The sequence below is a fragment of the Harpegnathos saltator genome, unplaced genomic scaffold (genome assembly GCF_003227715.2).
Source record: "Harpegnathos saltator strain DR-91 unplaced genomic scaffold, Hsal_v8.6 scaffold217, whole genome shotgun sequence".
Lineage (NCBI taxonomy): Eukaryota > Metazoa > Arthropoda > Insecta > Hymenoptera > Formicidae > Harpegnathos > Harpegnathos saltator.
The window spans coordinates 195,689-211,939 of record NW_020230003.1 but is presented as its reverse complement, the minus strand read 5'-3'; the positions used below and the strand labels follow the sequence as shown (position 1 = coordinate 211,939).

The 16,251-nt window shown below is 38.0% G+C and overlaps 2 protein-coding genes across 7 annotated transcripts in view; one reads left to right on the top strand and one right to left on the bottom strand.

The window, feature by feature from the left end:
- The first annotated feature begins 6,582 nt into the window (after positions 1–6,582).
- Positions 6,583–16,251, top strand: part of LOC105185300 (elongation factor-like GTPase 1) — a 71,921-nt gene continuing 62,252 nt past the window's right edge. The window contains exons 1-4 of one of the 2 annotated variants that reach the window (XM_011144684.3): positions 6,583–7,147; positions 7,300–9,809; positions 11,252–11,374; positions 13,201–13,349. In XM_011144684.3, coding sequence (XP_011142986.1) covers positions 7,309–9,809; positions 11,252–11,374; positions 13,201–13,349 — 2,773 coding nt within the window. In that variant the 5' untranslated portion in view covers positions 6,583–7,147; positions 7,300–7,308. Of the gene's footprint in view, positions 7,148–7,299; positions 9,810–11,251; positions 11,375–13,200; positions 13,350–16,251 lie in introns of those variants that run through there. The other variant, XM_019842380.1, reaches the window with a different exon arrangement.
- Positions 13,497–16,251, bottom strand: part of dsx-c73A (doublesex cognate 73A) — a 40,139-nt gene continuing 37,384 nt past the window's right edge. For 4 of the 5 annotated variants that reach the window (XM_011144681.3, XM_025298413.1, XM_025298410.1 and 1 more), the window contains 2 exons: positions 16,089–16,211; positions 13,497–14,394 (listed from right to left, as the gene is read on the bottom strand). In XM_011144681.3, the coding sequence (XP_011142983.2) occupies positions 14,312–14,394; positions 16,089–16,211 (206 nt within the window). In that variant the 3' untranslated portion in view covers positions 13,497–14,311. The remainder of the gene's footprint in view (positions 14,395–16,088; positions 16,212–16,251) is intronic. The other variant, XM_025298411.1, reaches the window with a different exon arrangement.

Here is a 16,251-nt window from a genome sequence, read left to right as displayed (position 1 = left end):
TAAAACGACGCGTCTTTGGACCGAAACCATTCATCCAACCAATTGTGCACTTCTTTGAAATTGGCCAAGTGTTGCCCAACCAAGCCATGCGCCATCGACCGGAACAAGTGATAATAGGAAGGGGCCAGGTCTGGCGAATACGGCGGGTGCGGTAGTAGATCCCATTTCAGCGTTTTGATGGTGCCCTGGACGATGGAAGTGCGATGGCACGGAACGTTGTCATGCTGCAATATCACTCGTTCGTGTCTCGTATCCCATTCTGGCCGTTTTTCGAACAATGCATGGTTCAAATTGATCAGTTGTTGTCGGTAGCGATGCCCATTGACAGTTTCGCCCGGTTTCAGCAGCTCATAGTACATGATTCCTTTCTGGTCCCACCAAACGCAGAGCATTGTCTTCTTTCCGAAGCGATTTGGCCGTGCCGTCGATGTTGATGCTTCGCCAGGTGAAAGCCACGATTTTTTGCGTTTGGGATTCTCGAAATATATCCACTTCTCATCGCCAGTAACAATTCGATGCAGGAAACTCTTTCTTTCATGCCGCAAAAGTAAAATTTCGGAAGTGGCTCTTCGATTTTCCATCTGTCTCTCAGTCAACTCATGCGGCATCCATTTTCCTTCCCTTTGAATTTTTCCCATGGCATGTAAACGTTTGGAAATACCTTGGCGAGTCATGTTTAATGCCTCCGCAAGTTGATCTTGTGTTTGCGTATCATCTTCATCCAATAATGCTTGCAGATCGGCGTCCTCAATTGTTTTTAGTCTTCCGGAGCGCTCCTTGTCCTCAGTGTCGAAATCGCCACTTCTGAAGCGTTTAAACCAATCTTCACAGGTAGTTTTCGATGGTGCATGTTCGCTGTAGACCTCCTCAAGCAAACGACGTGCTTCAGCTGCACTTTTTTTCAAGTTAAAGCAAAAAAGCAAAGCTTCCCGCAAATGCTGTTTATTTGGCACAAAACTCGACATCTTCGTTGTTAGAAAAAATATTTTTACGTTGCGATATGTGTTGGTATTACGACTGGTTATTGTTAACAGATGTCCAAGCTATAAAAAAACACAACTTCAAACATGTATGTCGACTACAGGTGTCGTTAGCGCCATCCATGTGTGAAACCCGGAAACTTAGTTGCGCACCTAGTACCATCAATCATTTGGTCTGATTTTTAAGCTGTATTATTGCATTAGTTCAGTAGTGCAGCTATAAATGCGGACCAATTTAGAATTTCAAGATTGCGGCGAGATGTTACAAGTTATTCCATTTGGAGATCTTTGCATCTAAAAAAGCGATAACTGTGACCGTTATTTTAGTAATTTCCAACATATACAATTAAATAGAATAACACAAGTGAAATTCCAGTGAATTTTTAAAGTTACGGTTTCGGAATTTCACTTGCGTTACTCTATTTAATTGTATGTGTTGGAAACTACTAAAATTACGGTTACGGTTAACGCTTTTTTGACGTGCAAAGGCGTTAATAAACATGGCTCTTCACGGAACATTTTTGGTGATCATTTTCAATCTATGCAATTAGGACAGTTGCACAGAGAATTATGTTCGCTGCGACAAAAGTTAATTAGGGAATACTATAATAACTAATTAGCATCTTGCGTGTCCGGAAATAGTATTTATGAAACCTGCGGCATGTGGGACGTTCGCACCATAATCCTTGTAACGCACTCGCGTCCAGATATTACAAGTAGTAGTGAAAAACAACATAATCCTTCTCGCTCGAAAAGTTTATCTCTCTCTCCTGCTAGCACGTTCGACTGCGACTGTCCGAGATCCGGCACTTCAATTCGGCGACAAAGGCGAACTGCCTTTGTATGCATTGCGCATTCAAGAGAACAATTCGTCCGGCGAATAACGCCGCACGACGCATCATGTGGAGCGTGATCACGAGTCTCTCTCGATCTTGTCCAGGTCTTCTGCCAGAACGTTTCAGAAATAGGCAAATCTTCCCGTTCGAATCTCGAACAACTACATTATAATGAAACAAAGCTTCCAAAATATTTAGAGAAAGAAACAACCCAATCGACACAGAACATTATATTTATGTTAAAATTTCGCACTCAACAATATAAATGTAATATAACACACATGGTGTTGAGTGCGAAATTTTAATATAAATGTAATGTAACTAATGCTCTGTGTCGACTGGAAATTACCGCCTGCTCTTGTTACGAATGTAACAGGAGATAATAATTTGGATAGTAATTACAAGATGTAATTTTTTACAGAAATATGTATAGAAATGCATATGTACAGAAAAAGAATCATGTGTTGAACGAGGTATAAGTTTGTGCGCGATGCCGTGTTTCTCAAACCCGCAATTATAGGCGTACCACAGACACGAACCGCCAGTAAATGGGCGTAGAACGGACACGCACCAAATAGAGACTTTACTGGCAACGTCTGCAAATGGGCGTAGTCAACGTAGTTCCCGGCTATAAATGGGCGCAAATGGCGTTAAAACCAGTCATCAAAATGCATGTCGCCAAAAACGCCGGCGTGGCCGTTCTCAGGCTTCTCTCTAATAACAGAGAGGAACCTGAGAGCGGCCAACACGGCGTTTTCGGCAACACCGATTTTTCGCACTGGGAATGGGCGCTATCTGCATCCATTTCGAGAGGGGAACTACGATGCTACATCCACTTTTAGGTTTCGACGGTAAAACCTGCATCTGGTGGCTGTCCGTGCTACATCCACTTTCAGGCGGTTTATGTCTGTGCTACAACCATAATAGCGTACTTGACAAGCACGGTCTCGCGCATTGTTATGCATTTGTAACATGAATTAACATGTTAACATGCACAAAAAAAATAAGAATTGAAATTGTATATGATTAATATCATGAAGATTATATACGATTTATATCTATATATAAATATATGATAATAAGATAATATTTTGTGTGTACCCAAAATTATTTTTCCAAAATATTTCAACGTTACGTTAGTATTTATTTATACTCCGGCAGACGTTTTTTAGCGTAGTTGTGTCCGTGTGCATGTGTTGCGTTGAAAGTGTGCGTGACGTACGTGTGCATATACGCACTCACACACACACACACACACACACATACGTGTCATACGCAACAGATAGAATCTCAGGGTATATGCTTAAACATTTTCAATTGCCATACGTTTCTGTGTAAGAATGTAGTCGGCACACACACACAGAGAAACTGCTCCCGTCTATCCGTCTGAGGTCCCGCCCTCCGCTCGGCTTGTTTTGAAGAGCCAAGCGAAAGAGAAAGAGAGAGAGAGGGAATGTATTCGCTCCATCTCGCTCTGATTCGCAACGTTGCCGAGATTGTGCTTCCCGACACACGGCCGAGATTGACGTTTCACTCTCGACGTGATCCAACGAGATGATCAATAGCAATCGATTTCGACCAAACTCGTTGTGTCGATAGATTTGCATGACAAATTAACATTGCACTTAAAGATACGATGTAGTATTGAAGCCTTTACAAGAAAGTTGTGATTGAAAATCGCGAGTGCTCCATGAACCAAATGAAGGAGCGAGTTTCTCAAAGAGCATGTGGCTTGGTGGAAGTGCGCTAGACTCGCGGGGTTGAGGTCGGTGGTTCGCACCTCCTTGGCGGTCGGCGTTGTCCTTTTCCGCCAATATTTTTTTTTTCATTTTTTAGGAAAATGCACGTGTTGCATACAACATACGTGTATCACAATAAATTTTTTTTCATTTTTTAAGAAAATGCACGTGTTGGATACAACACACGGGCATCGCAAGCATTGCACGTTTCGTTGATGACACTTCCTCTGAGACCCCGCCCTCCGCTCGACTTGTTTCGACGAGCCAAGCAAAAGAGAGACAGAGAATGTATTCGCTCCATCTCGCTCTGTCTCGACACGCAGCCGAGGCTGATGTTTGTCTTTCGGCGTGGATTCGACGAGGGGACGACCAATAGCAATCGATTTCGACTCGGTGCGTCGATAGACTTGCATGAATTAACATTGCATGTAGATCGGCGTTACCTTTTTTTCCATTTATTTTTATTTTTTTTTTTTTTTTACGTGGGGAAATCCTCATGGACACCCCGGCTCCTTGCCGGGGTAATGCCGGACTCTTACCGGCTAAAACCCCACGGTGACTTACCTCTGGCGCGATGTTTGGGAGGCCTTCCCGCGCCTGTCCTTTTCTTTTCGTAGGTCATATTAATTTTTTTCTATAACTATCATACATACAACATAGTTATAAATTGAAAATATATTTACATATATTCCTGAAAACCAGATATTATTTACATTAATAATAATCAGGAATTTTTTGCAACCTATAGTTTACATCATATCATAAAAAATGTTTGTAAGTACAATATATACCTATTTGTATGTACTTGTATGAATATTCTCTATATTTCTATGAGGAGTGTTTTTCTGTGAAAAGAGCCTATGAAAATCATGAAGTTGTGATGTATAACGTAGGATGCAGAATCGTTAAACATACAAAATTTTGAACTCGAAACGAAATATTCCATTTGTTGGCATAAATAAACATGACTTAAAGATCGCAATCACAGTTGAAACAATTGCATAAATCTTAGGCTAGCAGAACCCATTACTATAGGACGCATTTCCTGCAACATAAATATAATAAAAACCATTGGTATATATGTGTGCGTGAATGCATATGTTACAAGCTGTTTCATATCACTATTTTTGCAAAAATTTCTTAGAAACGTATATAACGTTAGGAATCGAGCATGTGCAACCGGCCATGAATAGTTAATTTCTGAGCATAGCTAAAGCCAACGGCACATGGTGCTTGTTTTCGTGCTGGATTGCTTGCTGGATGAAAATACTGCGTTCTGATTGGTGCATTTTCATCCATCTTCGGAAGGGCAGGGCCTAAGTTCCACAAAATAAGTTTAAACCGTGATTATCTGAACTGACATTACATTTAACGGCATGGTTAAACTTATATCGCGTTCCACATCATGTTTTTAACTGTAGTTTACTTAAACCTATAGTCTGTATGAAGAAACTGCCAAAGACTTTTCTTTCTTTTCAAACGTAGAGTATAATTGGTTGTTGCTAATAGTGAAAAGAGGGAAAATTGAAATAAGTTGGATACTATGACATCTAGTAGAGAACAATATATTTGTTTCATATGAAGTAAACACTAACCAACATTAACATTTGCTGTATTTGTATATAAGTATTAATTTATTAAAAGGTGGAAGTCCAGTGTTAATAATAATCAATTAGTTTATATTATTGATTTGATTGCATTTATCATATAATTAACTTTTATATATAGTTTTATACTCTGTTTTAGAATATAATCCATCGAAGCAAAAAACCCAATATTTTAAATTAAATTTATATACTTATTGTTCTGTTTTATGAGAAATTTCATGTTCGATTTTTGCTAGAACTGCAATAACAGATTCTTTTGATAATCTAAATCGTGCATGAAAATCGACATTATCAAATTCTTCTAAATATGATGGTCGTCTTATTCTTATATTTCTTGTCCGTCGATAAATTAGGTTTTCAAAATCTTCATCTTTAAATGAAGATAATATGTATTCTAAAGCCATATCTCTTTGGTGTTCAAACGTTCAAAATATTTGTCAACTGAACTCCAAATCCGGGAGAGTCATAAATTTTTTCCTCAAATTGATGGTACTGCAGTGTTAAACTTCGTTTAAATTCATTAAACGCCCAAAGTTTTGGGTTTAACTTTAACTGTGAGAAATCAACGTTAATCATGGTTTAAGGCAGTTGTGGAATGCAATTTTTCATCTAAACTAGGGTTAACGAGTTAAACTTCGTTTATAGTAAAGCCAGCGGCACACGGTGCTTGTTTTTGTGCTGGATTGCTTGCTGGATGAAAATACTGCGTTCTGATTGGTGCATTTCCATCCATCTTCGGAAATGCACCAATCAGAACGTAGTATTTTCATCCAGCAAGCAATCCAGCATGAAAACAAACACTGTGTGCCGCTGGTTTTAGTTGTGGAACCGGACCTTAGTAAGTAGCTTTTTCTGTTGAACGCGGCCATTATTGTGGCCTGTGTACAAGGGTTATTATGTGGTCCTTTGTAGCTACACTGCTGAACTAGTGCAATAAGCTAGAGTGAGAAAACCTATATTTATCTCACTTTGCAACTTATTGCACCAGTTCAACAGTTCAGCTACAAAGAACAGACCAATGGCTGCGTTCCGATATTCACTGCCAATATTGAAAATATATAGTTTGTGTCACATATACTATAGATTTTTAGTGCTGGCAGTGAATATCGGAACGCAACCTATGGGCAAGAGCACAGGCTTTTGCATAAAGTCTCTTGCACAATGCCAGGCAATAAAAATAAAAATAGACCAATCACAATAGATTATTCTTGTAATAGTTGATTATGATTGGTCTATTTTTATTCTTATTGCTTGTTGCCTAGCATTGTGCAAGGGGCCTAACACATAATACATACACATAAGAGAATAAACCAATTAGTTTTCTTCATTTCCCTCCTCAGGACAGAAATGGAGAACTCTGATTGGTTGATTCTCTTATGCGTTGTGTATTATGCGTTATGTAGAAGTCTGTGCTCTGGCCCTTTATCTTGCCTTTGGTTGTGCTTGTATATTTGCAGTGGTGAATAAGTACTCGTAGCGTGATTGAGTAACAAATCGAATTCGGTCGTAAACGCGAACGAGTACTTGTGTCGCATTTGTGAAGTTTTACGGAAAGTCAGTGACGCAGTAACACGCAATACAGGGAACAGCGAAGTGCACGACAGAGACACTCTGATACGTTTAACCTAACTTAACCTTCGAGGTTTGCAAACATCCACCACGTTTTTCTCAGCTGCTTGCCCAGCGTATCGTGTTTTGAGGCACTTCGAAAAGAAGGAAGACCTTACACGTGCTCGATGTCCGCTGGCATGTTTCGTATCTCGGCGAAAACGACTCCGTGTTACTTGCCGTACATCCTCGCGTTCAACGTACTTTATACACTTTGGAGACAGAATCGAGTGATATAGTGTTTACTGCAACTGTATTTGCGTAACTGTGATTAATTAACTTATTTTTTTATACGTATTCTATTAACGTTTGTACGTAGAGCTTATTACAGCCATTCCATTGTACAATCTTTATCTTATACATTATATAATATAAAGGTTCGTATAATCATATAATTATGTAATTTCATATTACAGTGCAGAAGCATATGTGTTTCCATGTGTGTACATGTATTATATATGTGCAAACACATATACTATATGTGTCTATATATACATACATATATATATATTGATATATTCTGTTACAGATATCAAAAATGCGTCACATTAGTGCAGAGAAACTGACTGCTATGCAATTTGATACATGGCGTATCAGAAATATATGTATACTTGCTCATGTGGACCATGGAAAGACTACTTTAGCAGATTCTCTTGTCGCAAGCAATGGTATCATCTCGAATAAACTTGCTGGTAAACTTCGGTATTTAGACAGCAGACCGGATGAACAACTGCGTGGGATTACGATGAAGTCTAGTTCTATAACACTACATCATGTGTACAAAGAAGAAGAATATGTAGTCAATTTAATTGATTCCCCAGGACATGTGGATTTCTCATCTGAAGTTTCGACGGCTGTTAGATTGTCTGATGGTGCATTCATTGTAGTCGATGTAGTAGAAGGTGTTTGTCCTCAGACACGTAGTGTTCTGTCTGTATCTTACATGGAAGGTTTGAAACCGATTTTGATATTTAACAAGATTGATAGACTGATCACAGAGATGAAACTATCTCCATTGGATGCTTACATCCGTATGACACAGATTCTGGAGCAGGTGAATGCGGTTATGGGTGAAATATTTGCAAGTGATATAATGGAGCGTGAAGAACGACAAGAGACAGTTCCAACCACTAACAAAGTAAATGAGAGAAATTTAACCGACTGGCAATCTGGACTCGAGGAGATTGATGATTCTAATTTGTATTTCTCTCCGGAACAAGGAAATGTTCTGTTTGCTAGTGCGTACGATGGTTGGGGATTTAGCATAAAAGAATTTGCCAAAATTTATGCAAATAAGTTAGGATTTAGCGAGAAGGTTTTGTGCAAGACACTTTGGGGAGATTTTTATATAAATAACAAAACGAAAAGGATTATGAAGGGAGCTCAGGAGAAAGCCAAAAAACCGCTTTTCGTGCAACTTATTTTAGATAATATTTGGGTGTTGTACGATACTTTGGTGATAAGGAAAGACAAAACCAAATTATCACACATGGCAGAGAAGCTGGATGTTAAATTGACAACACGAGACTTAAGACATACAGATCCTAAGATGCAGTTGCAAGCAATCTGTTCGCAATGGCTTCCTCTGGCACGAGCTTGCATCGATATTATATGTGAGGCAGTACCAGCGCCGCATAATTTAAACAGCGAGAAGATTGAACGGCTATTGAGCGGAAACAACAACTTTCGCATCTTACCTCTTCAGACTCAGCAGCTCAAATCAACATTCTTAGCATGTGATTCATCACCGAATGTACCCACTGTTATATTCGTGTCGAAGATGTTTCCCGTGGATAAAGACCTACTGCCCGAGAACCGACCAAAGCCTTTAACAGTAGAAGAGTTGGCGCGCAAGAAGGAGATGGCTCGGCAGAGGCACGCAGAAAAGATGTTGCAGGGCTTCACTGCAGATAAGGTGGAAAGTACGCCTGCCATCAACAACAATGACGTGAAGCATGATGATCTTGATGACAAGAAGCCGGACAGTGCATTGGTGGCTTTCGCTAGGGTATATTCGGGAACTATTAAAATCGGAGACGAAGTTTTTGTTTTAGGGCCGAAACATAACCCTGCGATTGCTCTAGAACGTGAGGAGGCAGGTGAACAGGTGGATCCATCCTTAGTATTAAGGGATTTGAAGCCTGGCAGACATATCACGAGAGTAACCATTGAGAAATTATACCTTCTCATGGGGAGAGAGCTGATAGCGGTGAATCAAGTTCCGGCAGGCAACGTTTTCGGGATCGGCGGTTTGGAAGAGCATATATTGAAGACGGCGACTCTTTCCACGACAATCGCATGCCCCTCGTTCACAGAATTGACCTCTCTGGCTGTTCCTATCCTGCGTGTGGCTCTGGAACCAAAACATCCGAAGGACCTACCGAAACTCATCAACGGCTTGAGACTATTGAATCAGGCAGATGCTTGCGCCGTTGTTCATATCCAGGAAACCGGTGAAATAGTCCTGAGCACCGCTGGTGAGGTTCATCTGGAGAGATGTCTGGAGGATCTCAATCTGCGATATGCGAAAATCGACATTAACGTATCGGAGCCGATCGTGCCGCTTCGTGAGACCATCGTACCACCACCGAAGCTCGATATGGTGAACGAAGCAATCGAGAAAAAAACCGAGGAAGTCGTTCCTGAGATTTGGACGTCGAATCGGCAATGTCGCTTTGAAGTAGACGCGAAACCTCTTCCGGAGAATATTACCAAATTATTGGAGAGAAACGCGGGCTTGATCAAGTTATTGGACGGTCACTGCAACGGATACGCGAAAGAGAACGGCGTGCATGAGAGTCTTTCCGGCGAAAATCAATTCAACGAAACGTCTATGTCCAATAAGCGACAGAAGGAAATGATGGTATTCAAGGACGAGTTGAAGACAGCTTTCAACGAGGCGGGATGGGAGGACGAATTTAATAAAATATGGTCGTTTGGTCCTCGTAAGTGCGGGCCTAATATTTTGCTGAATGCGACGGATTATAAGCACAAGAAGTTTTGGGACCACCAGGTCGAGGACGGTGATTCCCGAGTAGTGTAAGTATTTTTTCTATTAAGTATTTCAGTTAATTTCCGTTGTTTTTTACTTGAAAAACATTTATTTCTATTACAAAATGAATTGATTAATCGATCAAAATATTTTCCATCATTTTGTATTACTTTTTCCCATCTTTCTGGTAAGAGATAAATTTCGTGGCGATAGAACGACTTGAAGTATCTTGTATCTTGAAGGCCATGCTGCATGGAACGGAGCAAGCGGTAATCATATGAGGCCAGTGGTGTGATTCTTTAACTCGTTATTGGAGTTAACGACAGTTTCGTTATCGTTGCGCAACTTTTGTATACTGTAGAAAAGGTGCGCAACGATAACGAAACTGTCGTTAACTCCAATAACGAGTTAAAGAATCGCACTACAGGTCTGGAAAATACACGGCATGCGAAGGAACCTTTCATTCGAACTCTGTCAGCGTTTCTTTGACGACTTTTGCAACATGTGGCCAGGCATTGTCGTGTAACAGAATCACTTTTCTTTTGTTGTGTGCGATTTGTAGTCGTTTTTGATCCAATGCTAGGTTCAAACTGTGTAATTGTCGATACTGGTCAACCGCAACAGTTTCATTCGGTTTTAAGAGCTCATAATACACATAATCTTCTTAATCCTATTAAATACAGAGCAGTGTCTTATGACCATGAATATTGTTTTGGCGCGATGTGGATGGTTGGCCTGGGTTTACCCATGATTTTTTGCGTTTAAAATTGTCATAATGGATGCACTTTTCACCACCAGTGACAATCCTATAAAAAAATCTCTTCTTTCTGCCTGGCAATCAGAGCAGTGGCGATAGATACGTGGTTCAGCATGTTTGCTTCGATCAGTTCATGTGGCATCCATTTTTCTTCTTTTTGAATTTTTCTCATTGCGTGTAAACTTTCAGAAACTGTCGAAATTGCAATATTTAGTGCCTCAGCCAATTCCTTGAATATTTGAAATTGATTTTGGTTCAATAATGCTTGCAATTCGACGTCTTCAAACTTTTTGGCTGACCTGGACGTTCCTTATCTTTTACATCAAAATTACCATTTTTAAATCGTCGAAACCAATATCTACGTGTTGTTTTTGATGGAGCAGAGTCATCATAAGTTTCCACTAATATTCGATGTGCTTCAGCTGTAGTTTTCTTTGTATCAAAGTAGTGGAGGAGAACATATAAAAAAATAATTTATCGCGTTCCATCTTGAATTAATTTAAAAACAATATCACTGTTTGCAAAAATAAACCTTGATGAACTGAATTCTATTGAAAAACATCTAATTTTTAATATAATATGAGTTCCAGCTGTCACAATTCACTACATTTGCAGCTGGAACCATTTAAATGCGAACAGCGAAAATTACCGAAATACCTAATATATTGATTAACGTAAAATCTTTTATCTTATAATAATAATTAATATAACACAATGATATGATTATTTCAGGTATGACAGCAGTGTGATCAACGGATTTCAACTTGCTACATTGGCTGGTCCTTTATGTGAGGAGTCCATGATGGGAGTTTGTTTTATTGTTAGAAAGTGGCAGATTCTTGATATTCCAGAGAGGTACGTAAACACCGATAGTTGTAGCATATTTTTATTAGTAATCGCTAAGTAAAGTAATATGTCCCAAATTAATATCTTTGGTCAAAAAGTACTGTTATAAACAGCATAATGTTATTGTTCATTGAAATTACGACATTAGAAAATGAAAAATTGCATTGAATCTTGCACAATAGCGAAGATATTAACTATTGTAATAATATTAGGAGGTTGAATTAATTCTGATCTTTTGTCAATTTTTTATCTTTATTTTAAAAAAATGGTTAAATTTACATGAATCAAAATATTTTCCATCGTTAGCTGTGACTTTTCCATCTCTTTGGCAATATAACGATTACACGACAATAGATCTGTTTTTCGTAGCAATCAAATCAGACACCTATTTTTGCTTATTCTCGTAATTATTTAAGTGTGTATCTGCCAAAGCATGTTGTATCGATCGGAATAGATAGTAATCAGATAGTATTAAGTCTGGAAAGTATGCTGGGTGCATACTCTCGTAAAGGATTTTCCATTCGAGCTCTAACAATGTTTATTTAACGAAGTAACATGTGAACAAGCACTATCGTGCCAAATAATCACTTTGCATCTATTGCTAGCTATCGCTGGCATTTTTTGCTTCAATTCATCATGTAATTTATTCAATTGTTGCTGGTATCGCTCCTCCGTAATTGTTTCATTCGGTTTTAGAAACTCATAGTACACCACATCTTCCATATCCCACCAAATACAGAGCATTGCTTTGTGACCGTAAATGTTCTGTTTTAGTGTCGATGTTAACGGTTGTTCTGGATCAACTCATGATTTTTTCACTTTGGATTAACAAAATAAATTCATCTCCATCTCCAGTTGCAATTTGCTACAAAAAATTCTTTTCTGCCTGGCAAGCAAAGACATGACGATATTCAAATGATTTGCAATGGCATTTTCACTCAATTCATGTAGAACCCGTTTGCCTTTCTTTTGAATTTTTCTCATGGCGTGTAAGCGTTTAGAAATTGTTGATTTATCGACGTTGAGTTGTTCAGCCAATTGTTTTTGAGCGATTTGAGCGTTTGAGCGGTGTTTTCATTCAATAATGCTTGCAATTCAGAATCTCGGAATTTTTTTAGTTAACCAGTACGTTCTTTATTACTCAAATCGAAATCACCAGTTTTAAATCGTTGAAACCAAAATTTACAATTGGAATACGACAGTTTGATCACCATAAGTTATAACAAGCATTTCATGAGCTTCAATTTTTTCAGCTAATTTTTTCAAATCAAACAGGAAAAGTAATGAATGTTGAAAATGCAATTTTGCATAATTCATTTTAGATGCATATAAATAATGAACTATCAGTGACAATAGCGCGCAAACTGTTATGTCATAGAGAAATGTCAAATTTTTCAATGTTGCTAGATTTCAACATTCGTCGTAACTATTAACTTGTTACTAAAACCATCTATTGCTAGTGACCAGAACTAATTCAACCTTTTAATAACTCGTTTAAAATATCTCATGTGTTTAATTTTCGAAAAAATTTTCGAAAAAAATATTGATCAAAGCATTGCGGTTATAGTCGTTTATTTATTTCCCTTTATTGTTTTATTATTACAATTCAGTTATAAGCTAAATTTCACAACTATCTTACGAAAACCGATGTAGCTATCGTGCGTTTCGTACTAAGCTTTTTAAATAATATAATATAATAACGGTATATATTACGTCAGGACAAAATAAGTAAAGAGGTCAGATTTGATCGCGTTACGCTATCTGATGTTTACTTGAAATTATTCACGTTACACGTAAAATTCACGGCATTAACGGAAACACACGTATATTTGCAGTGTTTACAGTGTTCAGAGCCGAGGACAATTGAGCGGCCAAATAATGTCGACATTTAAGGAAGCGTGCAGACGAGTCTTCAGTCTGCGACGTCCACGGTTAGTGACACCAATGTACAGCTGTAATGTTTTGGTCAACTCCGATGTACTTGGTGAGTGATGCATACACATTTATGATATATGATATATTACTCTTCGATAAAATCGTGACAACAGGAGGGAATAACATATTGCTCTTATCCTGTCAACTGATAGAGAAATAAGAGAGAAAGAGAGAGAGAGAGAGAGAGAGAGAGAGAGAGAGAGAGAGAGAGAGAGAGAGAGAGAGAAATATGATCAATCATGCAATCATGATAATAGCATGCTTGCGAGTTTCGTTCCCGAAGAAATTCAATCATAAAGTCTGTGATCGTTTATTTTTATCATATATCATATATCATCGTAATTTATCGTATAATTTCTAAATTGATCAAATGAATGTACAATAGTTATCGTACTTGATATATTACTGTATTGTATCGATGTTCGTGAAATAATGTTGGTGAAAACAAAATGTTAGTGATGACATTTATTGTAACAGATTTTGGAAACTCACACAACAGTGCACTCGCACAAGTCGTCAAATGTTTTCTTCTATAACCGTTCATTACATCGTTGACGGCAGAGCCGTTCGTCCCTTTGTCATACCACTGATCCGTTTATCGGTACCGTATATAATTAAATTAATCGATAATTTAAATTATTATACATTATTGCATAAAAACTATGAGTAATAAATATGGGCTTACAATGAATAATTAAATAAGAACGATAATACGCGATCCTCTAGTATACGACAGTATACAGGATCAGAACAAGATGAAGGCGGATAGGATGAAGGACAAACGCGGGATAAGCTCATGTTAATGAATCCGAATACGTTGCATCTCAGTACATTTATCTGAAGGAGTTAGGTAAAGCAGATAAGAGTTATATAGGTGGGAAATGGAAGTTTTAAATAGTATTGAAGAACTTGGTCGAAGGGATTTTCTAATGGCTCGATGAGTTATATAAATTAACGAGTAAAATTTGTCGATGATAGATACCATGGGTGACGGAATATCGAGTCGCGTAATTATTCCCAAAGAGACGTCACCATCAGCTGTCGTACTTTGTGCCAAGGGAAACGTGGCTTTTCTTTACCATCTGTGTGTTCTTCTGATAGCATAGCGTGTTACATGCAAAAATAAATTAAAATGTTATATAACTGAGTACGCTAATGTTTGTCGGTATGTATTGATAAAAAAGGCCTGACAAGTGAAATTGTACGCAGTTTCCAGTTATACAAAGTGTCTGGGATCTTTTGGAAACGAAAAATTGTGAAGATTAATTAGATCAAACTGAGAAAAAAATCATGTACCATTTTGTAAAAATCGCAATAGTTATTAAGTTATTAATGATTGAAAATAACCACATCTAGAGGTTCTTTTAATTGATAACTTGAAATCTTGCGTAATTATTTGTAAAATGGTCTAGCGATAAATATGACTATATTAAACTTTGAACCTTGAATCATGAATCTATCACTAGGCACAATAGACGTCATATAATTGTAGATTAGGTCATTCTGAGCAAAAAAGTTCTTTACCATTTTATAAATAAATACGCAATTTTCAAGTTATCAATTAAAAGAGCTTCTAGATGTGGTCATCATTATTATTATCCAGCGGCGCTACAGTTCAGGGTGAACCTTGGCCTGCATTACTACGCTCCTCTACATCTCTCTATCCTCCGCCATCCTTTTCCAACCAGCAATGGGGATCCTTATATCTCTCTCCAGTTCGTCCCTTCAGCACGTTCTCGATCTACCTTGAGTCCTCACTCCAATACAAACAGCCTCACCTATCTTTCTCGGTGCTCTCTCTGTATTCATGTGCACTATGTGTCCGGCCCAACTCATTTTTTATGCCTTTATAAATTTAACCACATCTTCTATCAGATCAGTTAGTTCATGGTTAAATCTGATATTCTTGATATTCTTGATTCTCGTCCTTTACTGGACCAAATATTTTTCTAAAAATTTTCCTCTCAAACACCCTTAGTTTCTCCTCATCTCTGGCAGACATTGTCCAGGTTTCGGCGCCATAGTATAAAATTGTTCTAATGATTGTCTTTTTTATACAATCTTAGCTTACAGGTTTGTGAGATTAGGTTTTTGAAAATATTTTGTTGAGTGAGAAGGTGACTCTATTAGCATATATAATTCTCTAATTAATTTCGTTTTGCATCCTATTTTTATCGTTGAGGTGAGCACCCAAGACGAAGCTGGTGACTATCTTAAATTTGAACCTTCCTATGGCGATGGAACAAATCACTCCTATATCTTTTTTCTTGGTTACTTGTAGGTACTTAGTTTTTTCCTTCACTTACAATCAGTTCCACTCTCCTCGTTTTCTGCGCCATTCTTTCAAAAATTTCCTTCATACTATGAATATTTTTCGCCGCATTATTGTCATCTGCGTAGGCATGTTTGATATGATTTATTTATTATGTGACCTCTTTGGTATAGATCTTTCATTGCATTATGTAAGATTAGATCAAATATCGTTGTGGAGAGCTCGTCTCCCTGTCTCATTTCTGATCTGATTTCGAATTCGTCCGTTAAAGCTCGCTGTAGCATTATTTTTGCTGTTGTATTTGCTAGTGTCATCAAAACTAGGTTAATTAATTTTGTAGATATTGTGGTCATTTTCAATCATTAATAACTATTGTAATTTTTGCAATATGGTACTTGACTTTTCTTCTAAGTCTGGTCTGAGTAATCTTTACAATTTTCTGTTCTCAAAAAATCCCGGATATTTTATATAAGAAGTCTTAGAATTCCTAATATTGTAATAATTCATTTGACGTACCTGAAATACTACGCGAATGTCGCAACGGTCGTCCTCTTCTGTTTCCTTGCACACACATCATCCCATAGACTCGGATGCCAGGAACACTAGCGTAAGTCGGCTGATCGTGACTCATAGGCCCCTCTACGGACCAAATAAGATATAAAAAATGACAGTTATATGC